Source organism: Diadema setosum, chromosome 6 (genome assembly GCF_964275005.1).
Source record: "Diadema setosum chromosome 6, eeDiaSeto1, whole genome shotgun sequence".
In the NCBI taxonomy this organism is placed as follows: Eukaryota; Metazoa; Echinodermata; class Echinoidea; order Diadematoida; family Diadematidae; genus Diadema; species Diadema setosum.
In genome coordinates this window covers 8,890,259-8,913,312 of record NC_092690.1, presented here as the reverse complement: position 1 = coordinate 8,913,312, position 23,054 = coordinate 8,890,259, and the positions used below count along the sequence as shown (strand labels likewise).

Genomic DNA, 23,054 nt, shown 5'->3' with positions numbered 1-23,054 from the left:
CTTTCTTATCACTTTCTCAGTTTTCTCCCCCCTCCAATATCCCCTTACCCTCCTCCTCCCTCCTCCCTGGACCCATCCTCAACTTTCTCCTCCTCACTCAACACCATCCAATCTTTGTAAAAGGTCAAAAACAGCTACACTGCTGCATTTAATGTCATCCCTTATCCCCCCCCCTCTCTCTTTTTCTTTTGGAGGTAGTTCTTTTGATATTTGAAAATGCTTTTTTTTTTCTCTTTCTTCTCCCTCATCTTCTTTGTTTCTGTCACTTAATTCTTATCTTGTCTGAGATTGCTTTCTGTGAAGAACGCCTGCTACCTCCGGTTGCGGTTCGACGAGTTTGGGGGGAGGACCCCTTGGTCCTTGTTTTCCTTTGCCTCTGATCCCAGACTATTTATAGAGTTCTCTTGTACTAAACTTTCAAGCAAATTTGCTGCATCTTTTTTTTTTTCTCTCTCCGTCATATCTTTTTATTCACCTGTTGGAGATTCTTGGCATATTTCGCAGGTGAGTATGAAAATATGAGTGGTTCCATTGTTTGCACAGAAAAGTTTCTCACGCATCTGTCGCTATCTAAGTCACTGCTCATGCAGGGGGACCAGTTTTTCACACCTTAAACATAGGATGAATTTTATCATACTGTTAGAAGATGCAGGCTTAATGATTCTTGCCGATAGATTATCAGATCCTGGACCTGAGAAATTGTCGTTAAACATGAATTAAAAAATTAGACAGATGACGAAGACACTGCAATAAAGTGGCGCAAGTGAGTGCAAACACTGCAGCGTGTTGTCGGGGTATTAATTACGTCGGGGGGCCATATCAGCGAAAGGGCAACTGTATGTGTGAGAGAGGTGCACCCCCAGTCGCTGTCCCGCCGCCGTTTCGGGAGCGCACTGCACTGTCTCGGAGATTAGGGTACGGGCACACCGAAATTCCCCTGTTTATTTGGTTTGGTAACACGATGCCATAACACGGCTTCTGATGTGTAGATGCCTTTTCTCTCCTTCTGTCACTATCACTCTCTCTTTCTATCTCTACATTTGATCTCTCCTTTCTCTCTCTCTCCACCCACGTCCACACACATACTCTCATAAAAATGCCTCAACTGGGGATATGATAACCCAAAGTAACCGGGCATAACTCAAGGTAACCAGGCAAGGTAACCGGGCATATTCCATTAATTCCTGAAAAAAAATCATTTTTATCTCCTCAACTGGGGATATGACAGTCTGCTCAAGGTAACCATGCATATTCCATTAATTCCTGAAAAAAATCATTTCTATCTTATAAGATATATTGACTAATTGAAATTGAAAACCACACAAAATGAGACTTAGATTCAGTTTAGTAAGTAAAAATTCAGGCTTCATACAGTGTATAGGTGCATTATTAAATATTACTATCATTATCATCATTATTATTATCATAATCATAATCATTTTCATCAATACTATTACTAACACTATTACTATTAATTATTGTTATTATCATTATTTATTGGACCAGATAAAGAGTAAACACAACAATCGAGGGTATATGAAAAAGTGTTCAAATTTCCTCATTTGCATAGTGTGAAACTATTTACCTACATACACAGGTCCTAAATATGCAGAATGAGCAGGTGCATTATATACAGGCTGTAAGGCACTCCTAGTTAAAAGGGCGCCTTTTCATTTGTTTTAAATACTCCGAGCAAATGGGTATAATATGCTCAGTGTAAAATGTATACCTGGCAGTGGAGTGAAACAGGACAATATCAGTCACCGACTGAAGCCGTTTGCGAGAACGTACACATGTACTGTACACACACAATCACATATATGTAATATATCCTTTTTCTTTCGCTGTAAAGGTATGTATATATCAAAGGAACTCTCTTCTCTTTATCTTTCCCCATATATGTCTTTCCATCAAACAAATCACTTCTGTATATATCACAGCATCTCAAATCTGCTAATCACAATCAATCAATCAATTAATTAAGAGAAGAAATCTACACCTCCTTGACAGCAGTTACCCTGACTTCAAAGAACAGACATTGAATCACCGGTGACCCATCTTTAGACCAAATGCAATAAATCACTCGCCTCGTTCCCTTCCTTTCCTCACCCTCTTTCCCCCTTTCCTCACTTCCACCTACATATATTATATGATCACAGGGAGCATTCTTCTACCACTGTCCATTCCAGCCCCCCCCCCTTCCCCCAATCTCTTCCAGAGAGATGTGCCCCTCCCACCTAATTGGCCGAAATTCTCTTGATAGGTGCACGCCCGATTTGTGAGAGCGAATGCAGGGAGGGACATTTGTCAAGCTGGAATGCTCCAAACGACGTTAGGATGGAACGGAATTCTTCTTAGCTGTTATGGAGGAGGAGAAAGAAGAGGATGATGAGGAGGAGGACGGGAGGAGGAGGAGGAGGAGGAAGAAGATGGAGAGGATGGTGGAAATAAGGGAGACAGGTTGAAGGAGAAGGGAAGATGGATGACATTGTCATGAATGAAGTTTTAATAGACAGCTCTACTCAAAGAAACATTCCGAGCTCTCATTTAAACTATGGTGAAAGCAGAGATCATGTTGGGAAGGGGAAGGGGAAGGGGCTGTGTAGGAAGGAGTTGAGTGAGATGGGAGGAACGGGCCCACTGAAAATCTTACCCACTGCCTTGAATGACTGTGGATGCTGTTTGCAGTGTAACTAAGCAAGCATCCTTACAACTCCAGTACAAGCTGATGAAGCTAACGTTTTAGCCACTTCTTCGCAGAGAATCTATTCCACCGGTTGAACGATCTTATATTCTATTTTGTTAAAAATACGGACGCAGACTGGTATTGATATGCTTGGAAGATATCTTACCATCAAATCAAACGAAGAGCTGTAATTGATTATCTTGAGATGTTTGCTCAATACACATGTAACAACAGACTTAGAACTGATACAAATCCCCATTGCTTGTTCCAATTCTTAAAAAACGGGGTTGGGGGGAGGCATTCGTTTGGTCTTTGAATCTTTAACCGAAACAATAATTTCTTCCGTGTGTGTGTGACTGTGAATTTGAGCAACATGTACAATTTATGCATGTCTGCTGATCTAGTTGTATGTTTATGGAAAGAAAGCATCACACTTATTGATTTTTCACCCCGCATCACGTTGCGCAGACAGCTGCACTTTACATGTGTCGATTCATGGGAAACGTATATGGCAGATCTTGTACTCGGCGTGGAGTGTTCGGTCTAGTATTACGCTGCCCCCTCTGGGCACAACACATCACAAGTTTTAGGAGCTTTAGATGCGGCGCTACTCGGATCCCCTCCAAAGATAGGGGCAGACGCACCGTCCATGCACCTCTGCTGCACGCCGCGGACGTGGTGTGAGACAAAATTTCAATTTCAGCTGCGCCCCCAGCAACGGGGGCGGCTGCCATCCCCTACATCTTTCCCCACCGGCTTATTTCGGCGCCGACCCATCGCCCCCCCTCCAACACTTGTCATCGCGCACGCGCCCTGCCATCGCGTCATCGGTCGCAGCGCTCACTGAGTCTACCAAAGCGAGCCTCATTTAACCGCATCCTACACCATTAGCACGCTTCCGGATGATCTAATTTGACGGTAATCCGATAGCGTCATATCACTTGCACATTTTTTAAACATACCATCACTGGACATTTTCTTTTCTAGTCTTTTTTCCCACATCACCTAGAAGGGTATTAAAGCCAGAGGCAATTGTAAGACACATCATATGCCTAGACAGATCAATAATACTTGAGTTTACAAGAATGCTCATGAAACAAACACTTGGTCTCAACGTCTGGTCTTTCACTGGTCTTAAAGTTACTATTCATTTGTTGATTCATCAAAGCATATCATCTTCAATGAAGTTACTTTTTTAAAGATAAAGTCTTCACCTCACCTCTTTCAACATGAGGTTGCCATCGGCCATTTTCTTCACACGGATGTTGTCTGGTTCGATGAGCTCGTCGTTTTTCAGCCACGTCACCTCGGGGGTGGGGTACCCCCTGGGCGGGGTGCACACCAGGACTGCCGAGTCGCCAGAAATCACCTGGTCACTCTCCGGCTCCAGCTTGAAGTCCGATTTAAGGTCTGAGAGATGGGGAAAGAAGACGAAAGATCGCAGAGGTTTAGGATTAGAAGGGGTAAGAACCAATACACAAGATAAGAGACATCGATGACCAGTGATAGACAAAACTGACTTCAAAGTTTGATTTATTTCAAGTTTGAATCATTCAATCAAGAAGACATTGCAATCAGTAATGTTGACTTAAAGATGCTGTACAGGGTCAAAGTAAATGGAGGGAATTTCAGAGGAGAACTTGCATTCTCGGAGCTCTTTCGAGAGGGCCAAAATTCAATGTGCTGAGTCGATTAAGTTTGCCATTCTCAGAATATCATACTGTGATGTAGAGTGAAAGTCAGATGTTTCCAAGGAACTAGACACTGAACTGCTACTACTAATATCTGTCTTATGAAGAAAGTTAAGATACTTCGCTCATATGTCAAGAGCAGATGACTCCATTGAATATTTCGCTCTCTTGAAATACAGCTGAAGCAACAATGCAATGCAGCAAGGAGAGATTCTGACCGCCTGGCTAGCTATATCGTACAATGTAGATACCTGCAAACCATCTGACCATGAACCCATATGGGGTGTCCAAACAATGAGGTACATATTCTTAACTCAACATCACATAATATGTGATCTTCATGTCTTTAAGATTTGATGAGAAGAATCAGTCACATACATACTATGTATCTGATGCTTCTATGCAAACCTTAAAAACACAAAGATGCAACACAACCTCTAACATGGAATTGAAAGATACAATGAGAACAAGAAGTGTTTAAATTGGGTTAAAAGCACAGAGCACAAGAAGAACATATGAGTTAGAGACTTGTAAGAAAAAACAAAAACAACAACACAAGGATGTCATTCAATCAATCAACTCTCTATAATGAGACGAGGTGATGGGAACATTCACTCACAGGTAGGTCGGAAAGGAATTTGTCCATCTTGACCTAAAAACTAAATTGCCCTTAATTCTATTAGTTTCATTACCTGCCTCTTTTTTTTTCCCCCCTCCTCTTTTTTTTTCCACCTTGGAGATACCCTAGACTAGGATGATTCATCAGTGGTGTGACACTTCATCCAACCCCCTGAGCAGCGGAGAGGGGTTTCTCCGACCCCCCGGAGGTTTTAACACCGGACTGGTTTTGGGTTACCCAGCGGACTTGTTTTCACTACTTAGCACGTCCTTAAATCAAGCCCCATGCTAAACATTCAGAAATGGTCTCCAGTTCCTTATGGGGAAGGGATGAGAAGGGGGGGGGGGGGTGGGAGAGGGGACGTCACTTGAAGGTGAAGTACCGAACAAAAAAAAAAAGAAAGCAAGTTCATCGTCTTGAAAGAGTCGCTTTCCCCGCATGACGTTCATTAAAACAGTCACTCCGTACATGACCTGTGACAGTAATAGCCGACTGTTTACGTTGATATTAAAATATCGGGGACCGGGTGTTTATACGGTCTCTGTCTCTCAACCGAAACATCCTCACCTCCGCCGCAGCCGGACTGAGCCCGGGCCGTAATTTGCGAGCGTGGCGGATGAAAACCGCACATGAGTCACACTGTCTCTTGTTTTCATTTGGTTGCTCTCTTCCGACCCTCCGTCTAACGAACGAACCCACAAATTGGAATTGGAAGAGAGACCCCTTCCTTCTTTTTTTTTCTAAGCCTCAGCCACGGATCCGGAAAAATCCACCGTGATTTACCGTTGGTGCTAAAGATCGGCTAAAGAACCCTCAAGAATCGTGGCTGATGATTGCCATGGCACTATTACGAAGGGCAGTATTTACGGTCGATAATCACCACCCCCTCCGCAAATTGCGCATTCTTGCGACTGATGATGTGTTCTGGGCATTTTCATAAATTTCCACAACTTAATGGTCGGTCGAAGAATTTGCCGTGTTTGTAATAAAACCTACGGCTCCACGCTCGTAAACCAATGCTGAGTTAAACAGAGTGCAGACTTTCCATCCTTGCATATATATCTGACAACCAACAAAGATCACTCAGGCCGATACCAATGATTTTTTTTCTCTTCATCCACTTCCACTTTCTTCATTAACCCTTAGTGTGCTTTGAGTGCTGATTGGCACAGAAACCCCATTGCATTGTACACACTGTCCAAAGTCTCTGGTACAGACAGGTTAAACTGCAGCAAGCAATATTAAGTCTTTCACTGTAAAAATAATAATATCACAACGTACCAAGAAATATTTGAATATTAGTACAAGTATGTACACTTTTATAAATATGTATGGGAAAGGTCACAACGAACAGTACCATGCACTTGTAGATGTCATGAGTTTTACATAATGCCTCATCATATTGTTGTTTCTTACTTTCCTACTCATTATTGACAGATTAAATCCCTCCAAACTTTTTGATAATCTGTTGGTGGCATGATTCTTCGGGCTGGCCACAATGCAAAGAGTTTGATGTGGGTTTGTGGAGACAGCGAATTTGGAAAAGATATAAAGATTGCCATTATAATATTAATGTACAAAGCAAGTAATGATATAATAATAAGATGTTGAATTAAATATAATATTTTTTTCTGGACAAGAGTGATCTGTTACTTCTGATTCATCATTTTTCGGTAAGATCCTTTTCATAAGCATCTTGTAATCATATAACAACAACTCCTGTCAATAAGTGAAAGGGGGGGGGGGAGAGGAGAAAAAAAAATAATTGGTGAATTGGGGATAGATGATTGATGTAGGATTGGGCAGATCAGAGAAGGCAAACCCATTTTCAACAACTGTGCATCACTCCCAATTACCTCATCAAAACTACCTCATCAGGTTGCTGCACTAGGGGGCATTAGTATCCAATCCAGACTTATCTAAACATCTCCCCTCCTTGACTACCAACTTCAGTTTATGATTGCGATATATTGATACTTATTCTAAATGGATGTTTGAGAAGCACACCATATGTAGTCTTAGCACCAGGCAGACTTCATTTATAAGTGCATCTCCCACATATGACTTCCACAGAAATTACAAAGCCTGATTCTTCAAAATGTGAGAGATATCATTCTCAAATCCCGTAAAACTTTTATCTCTTGTAATCAAGAGAACAGGAGACTGTGAAAATAGCAGTAAAACATCACAGCTGACCCAATCATTGGATCATGAAAGAGCAAAGGGCAATTTTAGGATGAAAAGTGGCTGCAGGATGCAGACTAGGCATCACTTGGCATCAAACAGGTGTGTTGAGTAAACTGGAAGTGGACACTTTGAAATCGGCCGCTTCCATCCACAACCTCCCTCATTTCCCGGGCAATTGGATGGATTTTAGCGACGAACCGTGAGTCAGAATTGAAAGGAAACACAGCAGCAAAGGCGGACCATTTGACTGTTCTGACCAAAGAAATACTTAGGATGTCAAAGAAAACATAAAGTTTCTACAAAAAGTGCAAATGGGAAGAGAGAAAGTGTATTTTTTTTTTTACTACCCGAGGTTTCACTCCTGTAATTAAGGAAAAACAACCCACCAGTGATATGATCGGGAGGTGGGGGGAGATGGGATGAGATGCGGAGGATGGTTGGTAGTGAAGGTGATGACAAGGTGGAGGACACCTGTGACTCAAGGGAGGCTACGGGTGTGACAAGGATACCTCCAGAGATGGGATGGACTTTCTTGGGGGGAAAGCAGAAGAGGAATTTTTGCAGAGTTGCAGGTTTTTTTCTTTTGGATTGAGTATCTTTGAAATTGGGTGGTTTTAGACCAGGGTGTGGTCGTTTCTTCTACCACCAGTCAGAAAACCCCCCTCCAACCTGCATCTATTGACCAATGATCCGTGCGTTCCAGATTCAACATCACCACCACTGCCATAATCATCATCATCATCATCATCATCATCATCATCATCATCATCATCATTCTCATCCCCAACACCACCACTAGCATCATTATTAAAATTGTTACCAATATCACCACTGCCATCACCACAATCATCATTCTTATGATGCAGTCATTATCACACTGAGAATCACTTTTGTAATTATCCGAAACTTTTCCTCACGATGCCACACAGATACATAGATAGATAGATAGATAGATAGATAGAGAGAGAGAGAGAGAGAGAGAGAGAGAGAGAGAGAGAGAGAGAAAGAGAGGGAGAGAAATAGAAGAGAAAGGGACAACACATCAGGACGTCGCCGGGAAGTTGTAGCCACCTGCTCTTCTAGACCACAGAGAACCTCATGATCCCTGTGCATGGAGGATGAACCAAGACCGAGCATGATCCGGGGATGGTAAAAACATGGGCCACTGGATGTCACCGACATTCACTGAGAGTCATTATTATCGTCGTGGCAGCGGATGATATTCCGCCATCATGCTAATGGATAATGTTCTCGTGTGAGGCTCCTCATTAGCGAGAGAGAGAGAGAGCAATAGATTATCACACAGCTGGTAGTGGTATCTTCACATCTAAGGAAGCTAGTTGTAATGTTCTCCCTGTCAACATTTACAGTGTAGGTCTCCATGTTCCAATGCAACTGCACTCCTGGTAGAAAGCTAGTCATGACGATGTTACTCAAAAGGAACCAAATTAAGCTATCTCTCTTCAAGCTGATAGGTATCCCAGGGGAATGCAAACATTTTGTTATAAGTGCTGAAATGTGGTAGTTTTCAATTTTTGTGAGCAACTCTTTGTGTCTTCTATATACACCCATGAAGTTCTGATAAAAGCGGTGTTCCTTTTTTTTTTTAAAATCCCCAATCATAAAACTTTTGATATGATGTGGTATGATTTCTCATTTGCGCAGAGAATATATCTTTCTTTGAAAGCTTTTTGCACCACAGCAATTCAAATCTACAATCCTCTGCATCTTTTTTTTCTTCAGTTTCCTGAATATGAGTTGGACATAATCAAGACCTCAAATGATTTGCTGACTGTTTGGGCACCGCCACCACCCCTTTAACCTTTGGACTTGCCCCTCTCCCCTCCGCCCCTCTCCCCTCCGCCCCTCTCCCCTCCCCCTCCCTCTCCATCTCTCAGAAGATTTGGTATCGTGATCCCTCCCTGGGCACCCGGCTTGCTCGTGTCGAGACCAATTTCCCCCTCTGGTCCTAAGGAGGCTCCGCGAGAGCCAGTCAACCCCCGCACAAACCTTGCGAGACACAATCAACTCAATCACTGGGCCTTATCTTGAGCTGTTTTCTTTCCATCTGCTGGTACTTTGCGACTGTATTCCTCCCCGCATACCGAGGGTTACCTGCAAGATCTGTTTTCTCTAATACTGGTGTTTCTGGCGGGGGGATTTCGCATCTTCATCCGTGCAAAATACCACGCCCGTTAGCAACCGTCATCGAAAGTTTCCCAAGCATTGTTAAAGAGGAGGAATTAAGCTCAACTTACATGAAGGCGAGATGTAATTTTTTTTTCCCATCCCACTTCCACTCTCATATTTCTCTAGCTCAAAACAAAATTCTTGGCTTCTTCCCGCAAACTATACCATCCTTGTTCAAAATCTGCCTGACTTGCTAGTTTCAGTTCAAATGAGGTAAACATAGATTTCAGAGTAAAGTCACACGCTTCTGCTGAAAGTTTGTTTGTTTTTGTTTGTTTCATTCCAATCTAAAAAAAGATGGCTGGACAGCCCATATTCAGCTGCAATAACTGATCTTCCATGGGGTCCAATTGGATGTAAAGCATGACCACTTCCAGTGGGTTAAACACCCTCTTCTTTGCGACAAATAAATGAAGCGGGATCTTCTACGTGCTTGAGTTGTGACTCTCTCACACATGGGACCTCCATTTTATGTCCTATCTGAGGGACAGAGTGTTTTGGCTCTTACTAGAGGGGACAGTATGATTGCACTCAACATTGCTCAGTGGGACCTGGGAATTAAACCGGGGTCCTTAGGATCGAGAGGCAGACATGCTACCGACTGAGCTAACTAACTGTCTAACCAGCACATCCAACACATCAAAATCAAGGCTTGTGCTCTCATTTTCAAACCATATTAATATGAGAGAAGAGAACATATTTCTCCTATGAAATCCATAAATACAGGGAAATGAAAAGCAGGATATCAAAATGAGTACCGGGGTATTTTCACTCCGAAAGTCCCTGCTTGCATTTACATGAAAGCGGCGATAGAGATAACACAAAGTGGGAGGAGGAGATGGGATGCGGTTGCCACGGTGAGCAGAGGACAGGATGATCTGGTGGGGAGAGGGTGGATAAACCAGACCGGATCGGTTGCGACTTGAGCACACATCAATTTCGCGACGGGAAATGTGTGGTGATTTGCGGAATATGAGCAAAATATGTCACTCTCGGCTTTCCGCTTTCCCCCGTTCTCTCGGTAGCCTGCCCCAGCAGTTCCCTCATCAGCCGAGGCTGGTAGGAAACTGTGGGGTTGATGCGGACAAATTGATGTTGAGGGGGATGGGGTGGGGGAGAACAAATGAATTGAGTGGTTTGGAGTCGCCTGCAAATACACCTCTGATGAAGGCTGCGTCGTTCGACCTGCTGCCTTGAAGACAAATCCAGTATTTTGCAGCTAAGTTGACATCAGTCTTTCTTTTCCATTTTTCCTCTTACGCAAAATATGACTGCTACGATCTGCCACGCAGCGGGAAGGGAAAGAGGAAAGAGCAAATCGAGGACTGTTTGATTCCAAATGGGAGCTCGTTTTTGCGGGGACAGCTGTGCTCGGATGCGCACTCTCATTTTCGTCAGCATCGATCTTGAGATGTCGTTTTGATTTCGGGCGTTATCGGGTTATTTGGCTGATGCGATTTCTGCCACCGTGCCTCCCATGAGACCTCCTCTCGCATTTCCACTAGCACGCAAACTTGGGGAAACAGATGAAAAAAAGTAAGTAAAAAGCTACCATACCTATTTCTTTCACTGGTGGCACTAACTTGGTGAGATAGTTTGCAAGCAAAAAGCACACAAAAGTTCATAGCGCATCTGTCTCTGATATCATGAAAAGGACTCCAACATCACTCAAATCTCCATTTTTGTCTTTTGCGGGTTATTCCTACAAAACCTCCGTCAAAACTTTCTCTGCTTAAAGCTTCAGCCATTCTCACAGAAATACCCCCACATTTTGACTTCTGACTGATTCAGAGTTTCTTCCATAACTCCAAGTGGGTGAATTAAGTGGATATTTTTGTTTTTCATCAGACGTACAACCGCTCAATCTGACCATTCCTAGCTGCAATTATAGAACACTGCATCACAGTGACGCTCGCATCATGTGAGCTATTATTAGAAATGATGTCACCATCACACAGTGACGAGTGCTATTCGAACGCCCCAATAGAAAGAACATCAACATACACCAACATAAACCAATGTACTCGCTACCATCTTCATGACAGTTATGTCACATTTTACTCTGACATCCTCTTGCTTCTCGCTTCTTTGGCAGTTTTCCTTGAAATTACCTCCAACTTTCTGTGATAAATTCTTTGTTAATATCACATAGGATTTTTAAAGAGATAACAAGCAGAAAGCACTCCAAAGTTGAAAGTGAACATCGAGTATCATGATGAAAGCAATTCTATATTTACTTATACTTTTTGTTCCCACCATAAAAAGTGATTAATTCTATGGTAAATATACCAGCTTTTGAGACCATTAATAGTTATCAAAACAGATCTCATCTTAAGTGAAACACTTCACAAAGTTTTTGCACAAAATTGATGTGACTTTACGTAACAATATTCCCAGAGAGAAAGAAATGCTCCAACATAGTTTCAGACAAAGCAAAGCTGACACTTAATGAAAACTACAGATATCCCCCTCTCACACTAAGCCAAGAATAGAACGAGAAAAAAACTATGCTCTTATTCTCTGAAAGTCTTTTTATCCTCGGGTCTACTGCCTCTACACACAGGGAACTCACAGAGAGATGAATTGGGGGGGGGGGGAGCTCCTTCACCACCGGTATTTAACCCGATGAGGATGGGCTGATTTTGCTACAACGCATATTTCCCATAGACACTTGCCCGAGTATACTCAGGACTCATCCTCAACGGGTTAACTGAGGAAAAAAGTGTGGTAAGGAGGTTTGAAGATTACCCATCCCTCGCCGAACTAAACAGCCATCAGTTTAAGGCTCACCTGGCTGCTAAAAAGCGCTCCTCCCTCGAACCGTCCCCCGTCATTAAGTGTGACATGGATCCAAATCAAGAGCTGATCCCCATCTCAAGCTGTTGGGTTTGATCCACATTTGTCAACTTGCAGGCTACAGCATACACAAAACCACCGCCAACTTACAGACTACAGCATGCACTCACATCACAAACAGCCAATCTCGTACAATCTTTCTGCAGAAGTTTATTTCTTGTAGATAACAACGTATTTGAAGTTTGCTACATCTTTACTTCATATCAAGACCCCTTCAGTATTACTTATTCCTTTTGTTCATTTCCTTTTCCTTTTTGCTTATTTGATTGAATTGGTCAATTAAAAACCATGATTTTATTTCACCAGTTTTCATTTTTCTGAGTAAAAAAAAAGACTACTATAGTTCCCTCTGGATTTTGTCTGATTTTTTATCTCCCAGCTGTGATCCTTTGATAATCTTATGCATTTCAGCAGGTATTAATATTCTAACTGTACATTAATTCAAAATGTTAAACCCTCTTGCTGTTTTTTTTTTTCATTCTATCATATGCTTTGATAAAGTGTGTGTCCAGTCTTTTTGTATCTCTGTGTAGTTATACTCTATTGACACAATATAACTGATGAATGTGATTCTTTTTCCTGATTCTTGACTAAGAACTCAAAGACATAATAGGAAGTCATTTCTTTCATCAAACTATATCCTGTCAGCTGCTGCTATTTCATTTCACACAAATCTCACATCAAGCAGATACTTTTGTCACACTTCCGATGCCAAAGAACACGACATTCCACACAGAGTCCAAATTTGGTGTTTTCTATATATCACAGCCGAGAAAGGAGACAACTTGAAGCTAATCTAAACAAGATATACCTCCGTACAAAATCCATCACCTATGTGTGGATTTTGCGAACAAAAAATTTCTGCGGTTTCAAGATTGGACATTTCCCGCAATGCTGAATTCCTGTCACGCATCCTGTTTGCAGTACAAACAATCCATCTACTAAGTCATTGTTCTCCGTCTGTCTCTAACTGCCTGTCTGTCCATCTGTCTGCTTGAAGATGTAGCATTCCTTCAAACTTGTCACTTACAGCACTATCCCCCCAGCCTCTAAAACTGAAAAAGAACCAACCCTCCTGCATTCCGACCCGGCTTACAGGAGATACAGCCCGGCATCCCCTGATTCAAAGTGCATCGCCTCACATCAAATTGTACCGACCGACCTCTTTACAACCATCCCACCTCCCTCCCCCATCCCCCTACATCATTCATTAGCCAAGATTCCACAAAGAAAAAGAAGAAAGAAATCTAGTTTAAAAAATCCACAGCACTTTTAAAGGAAGAAATCAACTGGAAGTATAGTCGGTGTAAACTTTCATCACAACAACCAATCTACTTCATATCTCTTGACATCTGATCAAATTTGAAAATTCCAAAAACTGATATGCGACAACCCATCTACTTCATATCTCTAGACATCCAACCAATCGAATCTTAACATTTCAAAAACTGACATCCGACATTTTTCACCTTCAGAATGACTGGTAGAAAAAGAGATCCTGAGGTAAACTTCAAAATTTTTGGATAGATATTGGATATAAAATTGGACAGATTGATTTGAATTTCACTGGTCAGATTGTAGAGAGAAATTTTGTGGATATACTTCAGGCTGCAGGAGAGAGACAGAGCTCTGGCAATATCTTTGCCAAACTCCATCGAACCTTTTCAACTCGACAGTAATCAGTGGCTTCATTTATCAACTTTTGTAGGTTTGAAACATAGTAACAGCCCTATGCAGTGCGTGTGAACGGTGGCAAATTAACTTGAGTTTTGCATCGCGATGCAACAACCGTGGACTCCGTTGTGTGAATGCAGCTACATGTGAAGGGTTTGTTTGCAAAAACCGATAAATTCATTTTTGAAGATTTTGAAGTACGATCTCTGTCATAATGTACAAAATAATACCTTTTAAATGATATGTTGGTCACTACATATAAAGGTATATTTTTGAAGTTACGGTCAAAAGAAGCAAAAGTTTTCTTATTATTCTCTTTATTTTTCTTGACCTTTAATCGCAAATATCTCCATTTGGCAAATATGGACTTGTCGGTTTTTGCAAACAAACTCTTCATGTATTGGTCAACTTTTTTTCACCAACAGTGTTATTGGTCCTATCGTGAGAAGGAAAGGTGAAATGAAATGGATTGTTGGAGAGAGAGGAAAAAAGGTGGGTGTCTTCACTTAAAGCCAACAGGGACGTGAGTTTTTACATAAACTTATCTTCAATTACAGTCCTGTAGTTTTGCTCTTATCTTTTTTTATATATCTCTCTCTCTCAGTGAGATTGAATGACATCATAAATGTATAATTGATATATAATATGTTTCTTTTTCCGTTTTCCACTTCTTATCAAGCTGCCTATATTAACCCTTGTGATGAAACCCACACTTGTTTTTCTCACATGCAATGAAACATAAGAAGATGGACATTTACCGAGAGAAATCTGCCCATCAGACACACACACACACCACACACACATACACTCGCACACACACACAAAGACAATTTTGTTATCGGCCCATAAACATGACCGACACATGCCTCCGAGATGCAATTTCAGGAGAACCAGCATCGTAATTATTCCTAAACAAATGGAATAATCGAGAACATGCATTTTTCATAGGCACAGCCCGAGAAACTCTTCCTCACTCCCTTTCCCCCCACCCCCCCCGACAAAAACAGAAAAACGTTGACGTCTCTCGCCCGGCAATATATTGGATGGACGCCATCTCAAGCGACAACATCGACGAAATGAAACGAAGGAAATGTCAGAGGGTATCAAAAAAAGAGAAGGAGGAACATCCAGGATGACGGCACGGGAAAAGGGAGGGGGCTGGGGGCTCGAGAAATAGCCCCGAACCACGCAAAAGTAATTACAGATACGGCTGGGAGGGGGTTGGAAGAGACAGGGCCCCCTAAATGGGTCATTTTAATGAGTTTTCTTTGTGACTTCTTTGATATGCCAATTATTGCATGCCCAGAATGCAAATTTTCTTGCACACTCCACTTGTAATTGATTGCCCTCTTGGCATTGTGGCAGGAGTTTTTGTTTTCTTCTTCTTCTTCTTCTTCTTTTACTTCCCCTGTCTTGGTCTTTAACAGCTTCAAGATTGCAGAAACGAAAATGAAAAGAGACCGGAAGAGTGTCGATTCCACGAAAACGGGCGACATGAAGAGAAGAGTTTCAAGAAAACTGAACTTTGAGAACTGCCATCTGACATAATTCAAATGATGAAACAGGTAAACTGTATTCTGAATACTTTTAAAGATCAAGAAGACAAGTGTTATATGTATATAGTACAATATGATGTAGACAAATGGTTACTTTTTATAAATGAATAGGTGAATATTAACTAAATGCAATATTATGCAGCTGCTAAAATGTATATTCCTGAGTGGTTATTTGAACCTTTATGATGATTGTATTCCCAATAAACTTTGTAAAAATCATTTTAATAGTTGTGGGTTTATTTCTGTAGTTCAACGTGCCACATGGAAGGAAGAAAAAAGAATGAATGGGATTAAAAAGAGCAACCACTAATTCTGCTTGAGGTTGATCTCTTACAGTTTACATTCCATTTGCCATTTTTAAGATATTTGTGAGTTTGGGTTTGCGTTCTTTCAACACTTGTCACTTTAGCTGGTCTCTAAACCAGCGTTTACTCTGACTGGTGTGGAGTGTACATGTATTTCTTGTCTTTCTGGGAAATCTGCTTTGATTCCTCCTCAATCCCTTTTTAATCAGATTTTCCACATCTCTCTCTCTCTTTCTTTCTATTTCTGTATATATATCTCTATATCTTTCTCTCTCTACAGAGCTATCCATCCATCTACCTATCTAATATGTCTACAATACGTCTGTATATTTAAGAGAGAACTACAAGGATGTAGAAAGAGAGAAAAGAGGGAGAGAGAGAGAGAGAGAGAGAGAGAGAGAGAGGATAAAAAGGATGTTACCTTATCAGATTCCTTTTATGGTCACTGGTATCATCTGACTAAAGGGAGACGAAGCAGCGCTCAACGTTCGATTGCGTTTTCATAGCAACGTTCCGTTCTGCACCCATCCTCCTTATCTTCTCCAGGAACCCTCTCGTCTCCGAGATCTCACGACGGGACGGACAGGCGAGGGGGTCTAATCCGCACTCCTCTTGTTTTCATTGGATCTGTGCGGTGCTTGAAGCGGAATTGTTTTAGTGTAGTTTTACGGGTTCCTCCCGCTCGAGAGACGGGGAGACGGGAAGGGCGTTGATTGGGAGCGCATCTCTGTTGTCACGGCGATGAGGAGGAGATGGGTGCCATGATACCTTGCCTTAAAACAAAAAGAGCCTGTTGGAATGCTCATGGAGCAGTGTGAAATTTATCCATCTCAGGGGACAAAAAAACCCCGAGAAGCTATGCTTGACTCCAGTAGGGTAGATGGATAACGGAAGGAAGAGGAAAATAAAGACAAATAAAAGAGAAGGAAAAAGAGAAAGATGAATAAGAGAAAGATTAACTCTGTGATGAGCAAATGGAGCCATTTTCTTACTGAATAACAAAGCTGGACTTGGAGAATGAAGGAAAGATGAAGAATGGAGCTAGCACTGTTCTCGCAGAAGCTGGTATACCTCCCACCTCGTAACCCACATCGAGAGCTCCTTTTTAGAATTACAAACCGCAAATGGAGATGGAGGGCAATTAGATTCTAGACTTAGGAATAACGAAAAGAAATTGTCAGTTGGGATGGGAAGGAGAAGAACTAAATGAGACGGACTCTGAGCATCTTGCTGTTCACTGATGTGTTACACTTCTGCATTTTGTGACATGTATATTTCATGTCCATTCTTATTTAAAACTTCTTCAATTCTGTCTGATTGATTATACTTGCTACATGTACATATTAAGGTCAACTTGGGTATAGAGCAGCGGTTTGGTTCAAATTTAGTTTTTGCCAAAACATAAGGGCATCTCTCGTTTTAATATCTCTGTCCTCTTGCAGATGTAGGCACATTTTATGGCTGCCCTCACATTAGCCAATTTCCCATCTAACATGCGTTCAAAAAACACTTGTTAAAATTCACATGCCGCTCCGGCACTAGAGACTCGGAAAAAAAAAATGGGGACAAATATTCCGACGAAATTCAGCAGCAAGGGGGGTCTCACTTCCCCCTTCCGCTCCTTCAAATCATTAACCTATTCCGCCCTCCCGTACACTTTTCGATGGAATTTATTGTTTTTTATGAGAGCGGTGTCTGAAATTATGGATTCTACTGCCATGCAAATCTTACCCCCCTTAAGAGCCGTTACAATTCAATTTGTAACAAGAGGGGGCATGTATGGGAAGGAAAAAGGAGGGAGATATAAAACAAAAATAGAGAGAGAGAAAAAAAAAGAAGAAAACAAGGACAGGCAACTTATTTTTCTCTCTTTGCAATCAAGTGGTAGATATAAACAAGAACATCAATTCAACAAGTGCGCATTTTTGTGAGAAGACGTATGCCTATCCTGGCCTTAAGTGTGTGTGTGTGTGTGTATGTGTAGGTATTCGTGTGTATGTGTAGGTATTCGTGTGTGTGGAATAGAAAGAGACAAAGAGATATACAGAGAAATGGATGGACGGACAGACAGACAGACAGACATAGAGAGATTGACAGAGATAAAGAGAAAGACAAAGAGAGGGGATCACTTGCCCTCGTTCTTTCAGACAAAAACAAGAGGAAAGGCATCAACAAAACTTGAAGGATGTCCAAAGATTGAAAGTCTCCCCCCCCCCCCCTCCCCTGCCCCTGCCCCCTTTTCAGGAGTGAAATATTCTTTAGGGAAAAAATGAAAAAGAAAGGGCATTTTCAAAGAGAATCACCTCACTCTCTCTTCTTTTGAATACATCACTCCGATCACGCTTCTGTGAAAGTCCGTCAAAAAATTCCTCCCAAGACTCCATCTGCTATTCTTTCACTCTCACGTTCTCTCAATCCCTTTTTCCCTTCCTCTGTTCTTGTTTTTTTCATTAGTTCTTTAACCACTCCATCCCACCCAACCTCCCCAAAATTTACACGTCGCTGTTTTAAACTGGCTTCCTTTTGCCCAAATCCCTGTTTAGTTCCTCTCTCCTCCTTGTTAACGCCTCCAACCCATAGTGTACCGGTTTTTCCTTCCACGCTTTCGACTGGTTAGCCCCCCTTCTTCAACCCTCTCCCTTTTCTCCTCTCGCCCCTTAATGCATTCTCGAATGCCTCTTGATTTTCCAGGCACTATCACTTTCCACGCTATCGATTCTTCTCACATTCCGTACTTACTTTTTCTTTTGCTTCTTACCTACACCATCACACCTTTTACGTCAAGCCACTTTTTTTTTTCCCTCCCCCCTCAACACCTTTTACCCTCTTGCTGTAGTATTCTGTTACATTGGCATACATTTTGTTCCTGACTGCTGCTACTCTTTCTTCAAGGAACAAATTTCTTCCCTTTGGTGCAATCTTTTCTACTAAAGACATCTTGTGAAAAATCTTTCGCCAGAAATAGGCAAACTGTATACACAAGAGCAAAGATTCCAGTCCAAACTACAACATACTTAAATTATATTTAGTTGAAACAGATTTTGTCTGTACAGTCTCTCATGAATATGAACTGTTAACCATACATCTATGAACAGAATACACTTGTATCATTGTTGCTTAATATTCCATTTATTCTATGTTTTTTTTTTTCCTAACTGAATGAATGATACCAAATATGAGAGTCACATTCGTACACTGAAAATTCCAGTCTACAAATCTTTGGGTTTTATCCCTTCTTTTTTCAGTAAAGATTTGTGCATTTCCTACCATATCTCATTCATTTCCCTTTAATCATATTTAATTATATTATGGCAACACCAGCTTTGAATCTGAGATGTACCCCATTTCCACCCTATATTCTTCAAAGATCTAATGTCCAGCCTCTAACAGAGCATTGCTCACCTCTTCTTGTTTCCATCTTTCCTCTTCTTTTTTTTTTCACAAGAAAAAAAAGTGTGCATAATCCTCCTTACGAAAACTGTTGAAGTTTTGTTCATTTTATGCAGCAAGAACATTTTCTCCACAAATATTACTCTTAAACTCACTCTAGGTATATGCAAGATTATACCATTTCTTCTCTTCTGTTTCTCTTTTACTTTTTGTCTTCTTTTTCTCCTCCTCTTCTTCTTCCTTGTTCTATATAAGCTTCTTCTTATTATTATTACTATTATTTTTCTTCTTCTTCTTCTTCTTCTCCTTATTCCTTTCCTTCATATTCATTTTATTCATTAGCTTTGTCTTCTTCTTCTCCTTTCCACCCCTTCTCTTCTCCTTCTCTTTTTTGTCCTTCAACTTTATTAATTTCATCTTTTCTCCCTTCTAATTGCCCTCATCACTCGATACATTTGGACTTTCACTTTCCCATCAAAAACCTTATTTTCTTTCTGTTTCTCTTCCTTTCTGAGACTGCCTTTAATGGAAAAAAAAAGGAAAGAATTTATCAGGGGGGGGGGGGAGGGGGATGGTGAGAAGGGAAGAAGAAATGATGCGGGCCATATCGGTTCGTTCGGAGTGGCACCTCGCGCCGGTGCACGCTCCATTCCAAGCACCTGAAGTGTTCCGTTTGCAAGTCGCACACTAATGGGCTGAAAGCCGAGACCGCGACCACAACTTACCGCGTCAGATCACGTACGCGGTCCTTGATTTCGGATGGTCGTGGGATGGGTGTTTTTTTCCTCTTTTTTTCCTTTTCTTTCAGTTTGCACCTTTTTCTTCCCCCCTTTAACTTTCCCTTTCCTCTACAGTAGCACCCTTCACTGTTTACAGATTTTTTGCCCTCTATTTTCTAGCATCTTCTTTTTCTTTGCCCGTTTGCCCTTTCAAGCGTTGTTTACCCACTAACGAGAAATCTCTCGTTTGTGTTTTTCCCGTGCTTAAAGGCTGGAGGAAATTTTTGGGTGCCGTCCCGGAGACATTACGACACTCCTAATTCAATCTGATGATTGCATGAATAACAAAGTCACAAAACTGTCCAAATACGGACAACTGACACTACAGTGCACACCAAATAACAGCAACACATATGTGCACATAAAGGACATCCTCTTAACATGTGAATAAGTCCACCAACAACTTCATATAACTTCCTCAATGATATCCGTTATATCAACATGGATCACATTTCTACGGCAACCAGCATCGTCTGTCCTGACATATGGTATCTTGGAGCTAGATCACTCATCCAACACTGTCCTCGCTCAAAACCTAGATATATGTCTTCTTCAACATCAAATATGTGTGGAAACTTGCAGCTTGGCATACACAACACCTAGGTTTCCCCCCCAAAAAGAAAAACACTAATTGCATATACGCAACAACATCTGCAATGCCAGCAACATTAACAATGTTAGTGACATCAGCAACCTCAACAGTACCAGCTATGTCGGCAATACAAACAACATTAGATGCATGAGCAACCTAATATGAATAAGCAGCACCAGCAACATCAACCTCTACAATACCCCAATATCAACAATGCCAGCAATACCAGCAACATAAGCAACAAAACTGCCAACATCAGCAACAATACCAGCAACATCAGTATACATAATCAGCACCAGCAACAAAACTGCCAACATCAGCAACAATACCAGCAATATCAGCATACATAATCAGCATTAGCAACATCAGCAACAATACTTGCAACATCAGCAACAATACCGGCAACATCAGCAACCATACCAGCAACATCAGTGTATCATAATCAGCACCGGCAACATCTGCAATTTTAGCACCTCCAACAAATACCAAACACACAAACACACACATACACACACACAATTCTTCCCTGTGGTCGATGGTTTAAACATACAACAGCAGCACCACTTACATGCTATCTCCAGGGTGGCGTTGTTGCTGAAGACCGTTCCGAGGCTGTTGCTGGCCTCACACTGGTAGAGCCCACCGTCCTGTCCGCCCTGCCGGTTGCCGATCACCTCCAGGAAGAAGAGGGTGCCGCTGGCATCCAGGATGCTCCTCCGTCCACCGATCCGCAAGGGCCGGCCATCCTTGAACCACTGGAGGATGCAGAATGGAGAAGAAGATGGTATCGTTGTGATTTCATCATCATTTTTTTCTTTTATCTAAAATCATGAACACAAAGACTATGGGGGGGGGGGGGTGAGAGTTAGGACAAACACTATTGTCAGTGGGTTTTCTGAGCTTAAAGGGATGGTGTAGTTTTGGTTGAAACCTGGATTCAGGTTTCTGACCATTTTTGGTGAGATAATGAAAAACAACTTATGAAGTATGAGAGAGCAAGCATTTTCCAAGAGGGATTCCATGATTATTTGATGAAAATTGGTCTTGAAATGGCTGGGACATCCAAAACAAAGCTATCCTAATAAAAGGTGGGATGCACGTTTTATCAAGAACGCCTTCTTTTACTTTATGTTTGGATATCACAGCTACTTCAAAGCTGATTTTCATCAAATAAACTTTGAATTCCTCTTAAAATAATATGCTCTGTATTACTTCTTAAGTAGTTTCTTGGTATCTCATAAAAGGTTAAAAGCCCAATCCTCATCTCCACCAATACTACACCATCCCTCTAAAGAAGAGCGTGTTTACAGCTACCTCAAACCAAAATCTTCTGGGAGAATAAGAGATCCATGCAACAGTATAGATAACTTTTCATATCCTACTCTCTCCCTCTGCCGAACAAAACAAAACAAAACAAAACAAAACAACAGTCTTGTTGATGCACTTATTATTCTACTCTTTAGATATCATCATGGAGATTCTGAAAATTGCGGGATAGGAAAAGCAAGACGGAAAGAAATCTAAAACAAGAAAACACTGCACGGTCCTCCAGCTATAGGATACTGAGCAACACTATTCTGGTCTTCTATCTAAATGGGGGGAAAAAAAGGGCAAAAAATCTGAAAGAAAAAACCTGGATAGCAAATCTTCAAACCACCACCATTCCAAAGTTGTGACAGAAGGGAGATAGCAGTTCTCACGTGAACGAAAACATCTTCACCTCAAACAGATATCAGATGATTCTCGTCACCTTGCAACCCAGAGTAAGAGAGAAGACAGAAAGAAAGAAAGAAAACAGATTTAGAGAGAGAGAGAGAGAACGAAAAGCACAGCTAGTTTTCCCTTCTGATTCATAGACATTGGACAGACCGTTGCAATCTTATCGCGGGTCATTACGAATGTTTGTCAGCCCAATATTCGCTGGCCCGCTGCAGGCCCAATCAATATTCGTCTCCAGACATATATGTTGTTCTCTCCCTCTTGAACTCATATCATCGTATCTTTTCCTTCTACTCCTGCCGCCGAACCAGCACGAGCTGCTATATATAGAGAAGAAGCAGCGTTTGGACTTCAATTTCGTCGAGTTGCCGACACCTTTTTGGGCCAGTGTCAATGACACTGCAACAGACCTACTTTTGTTATCGACGCTATATCGATGAGAAAGAATAAAGAATTTCCGCAATCACAGTGGAAAGATAATCTGCTTATCCTTTTCTCCCTTTTTTCTTCATTTCCGATGCATCCCTTCAACATTCATAGATGATGCACAACAATATTAAGAATATCAACACTTCTGTAGTGAAGGTCTCAAGGTGTATTGCATCAAAGGTGCTTGGTCTTTCTACTCTGATAATTCCAAATGAAAGCAACAGGTACTTTAAAAGATATAAACCCAAATATTACTGAAGCTTTGCTTAGTTAAGTAACCACGGATTCCTGATGATGTACTAGTTTTACATGGCTCAAAAAAAAAAAATAAATAAATAAATCGAAAACCTGGTGGCTGAAATCTTTGACATTAATTTTGAC

The 23,054-nt window shown here is 41.4% G+C and overlaps 1 protein-coding gene across 1 annotated transcript in view; it reads right to left on the bottom strand.

Moving 5' to 3' along the window:
- LOC140229497 (roundabout homolog 1-like) overlaps positions 1-23,054 on the bottom strand; it is a 133,542-nt gene that overhangs the window by 42,287 nt on the left and 68,201 nt on the right. The window contains exons 7-8 of the mRNA XM_072309747.1: positions 21,094-21,280; positions 3,906-4,096 (exon numbers count right to left, since the gene is read on the bottom strand). Of these exons, the coding sequence (XP_072165848.1) occupies positions 3,906-4,096; positions 21,094-21,280 (378 nt within the window). The remainder of the gene's footprint in view (positions 1-3,905; positions 4,097-21,093; positions 21,281-23,054) is intronic.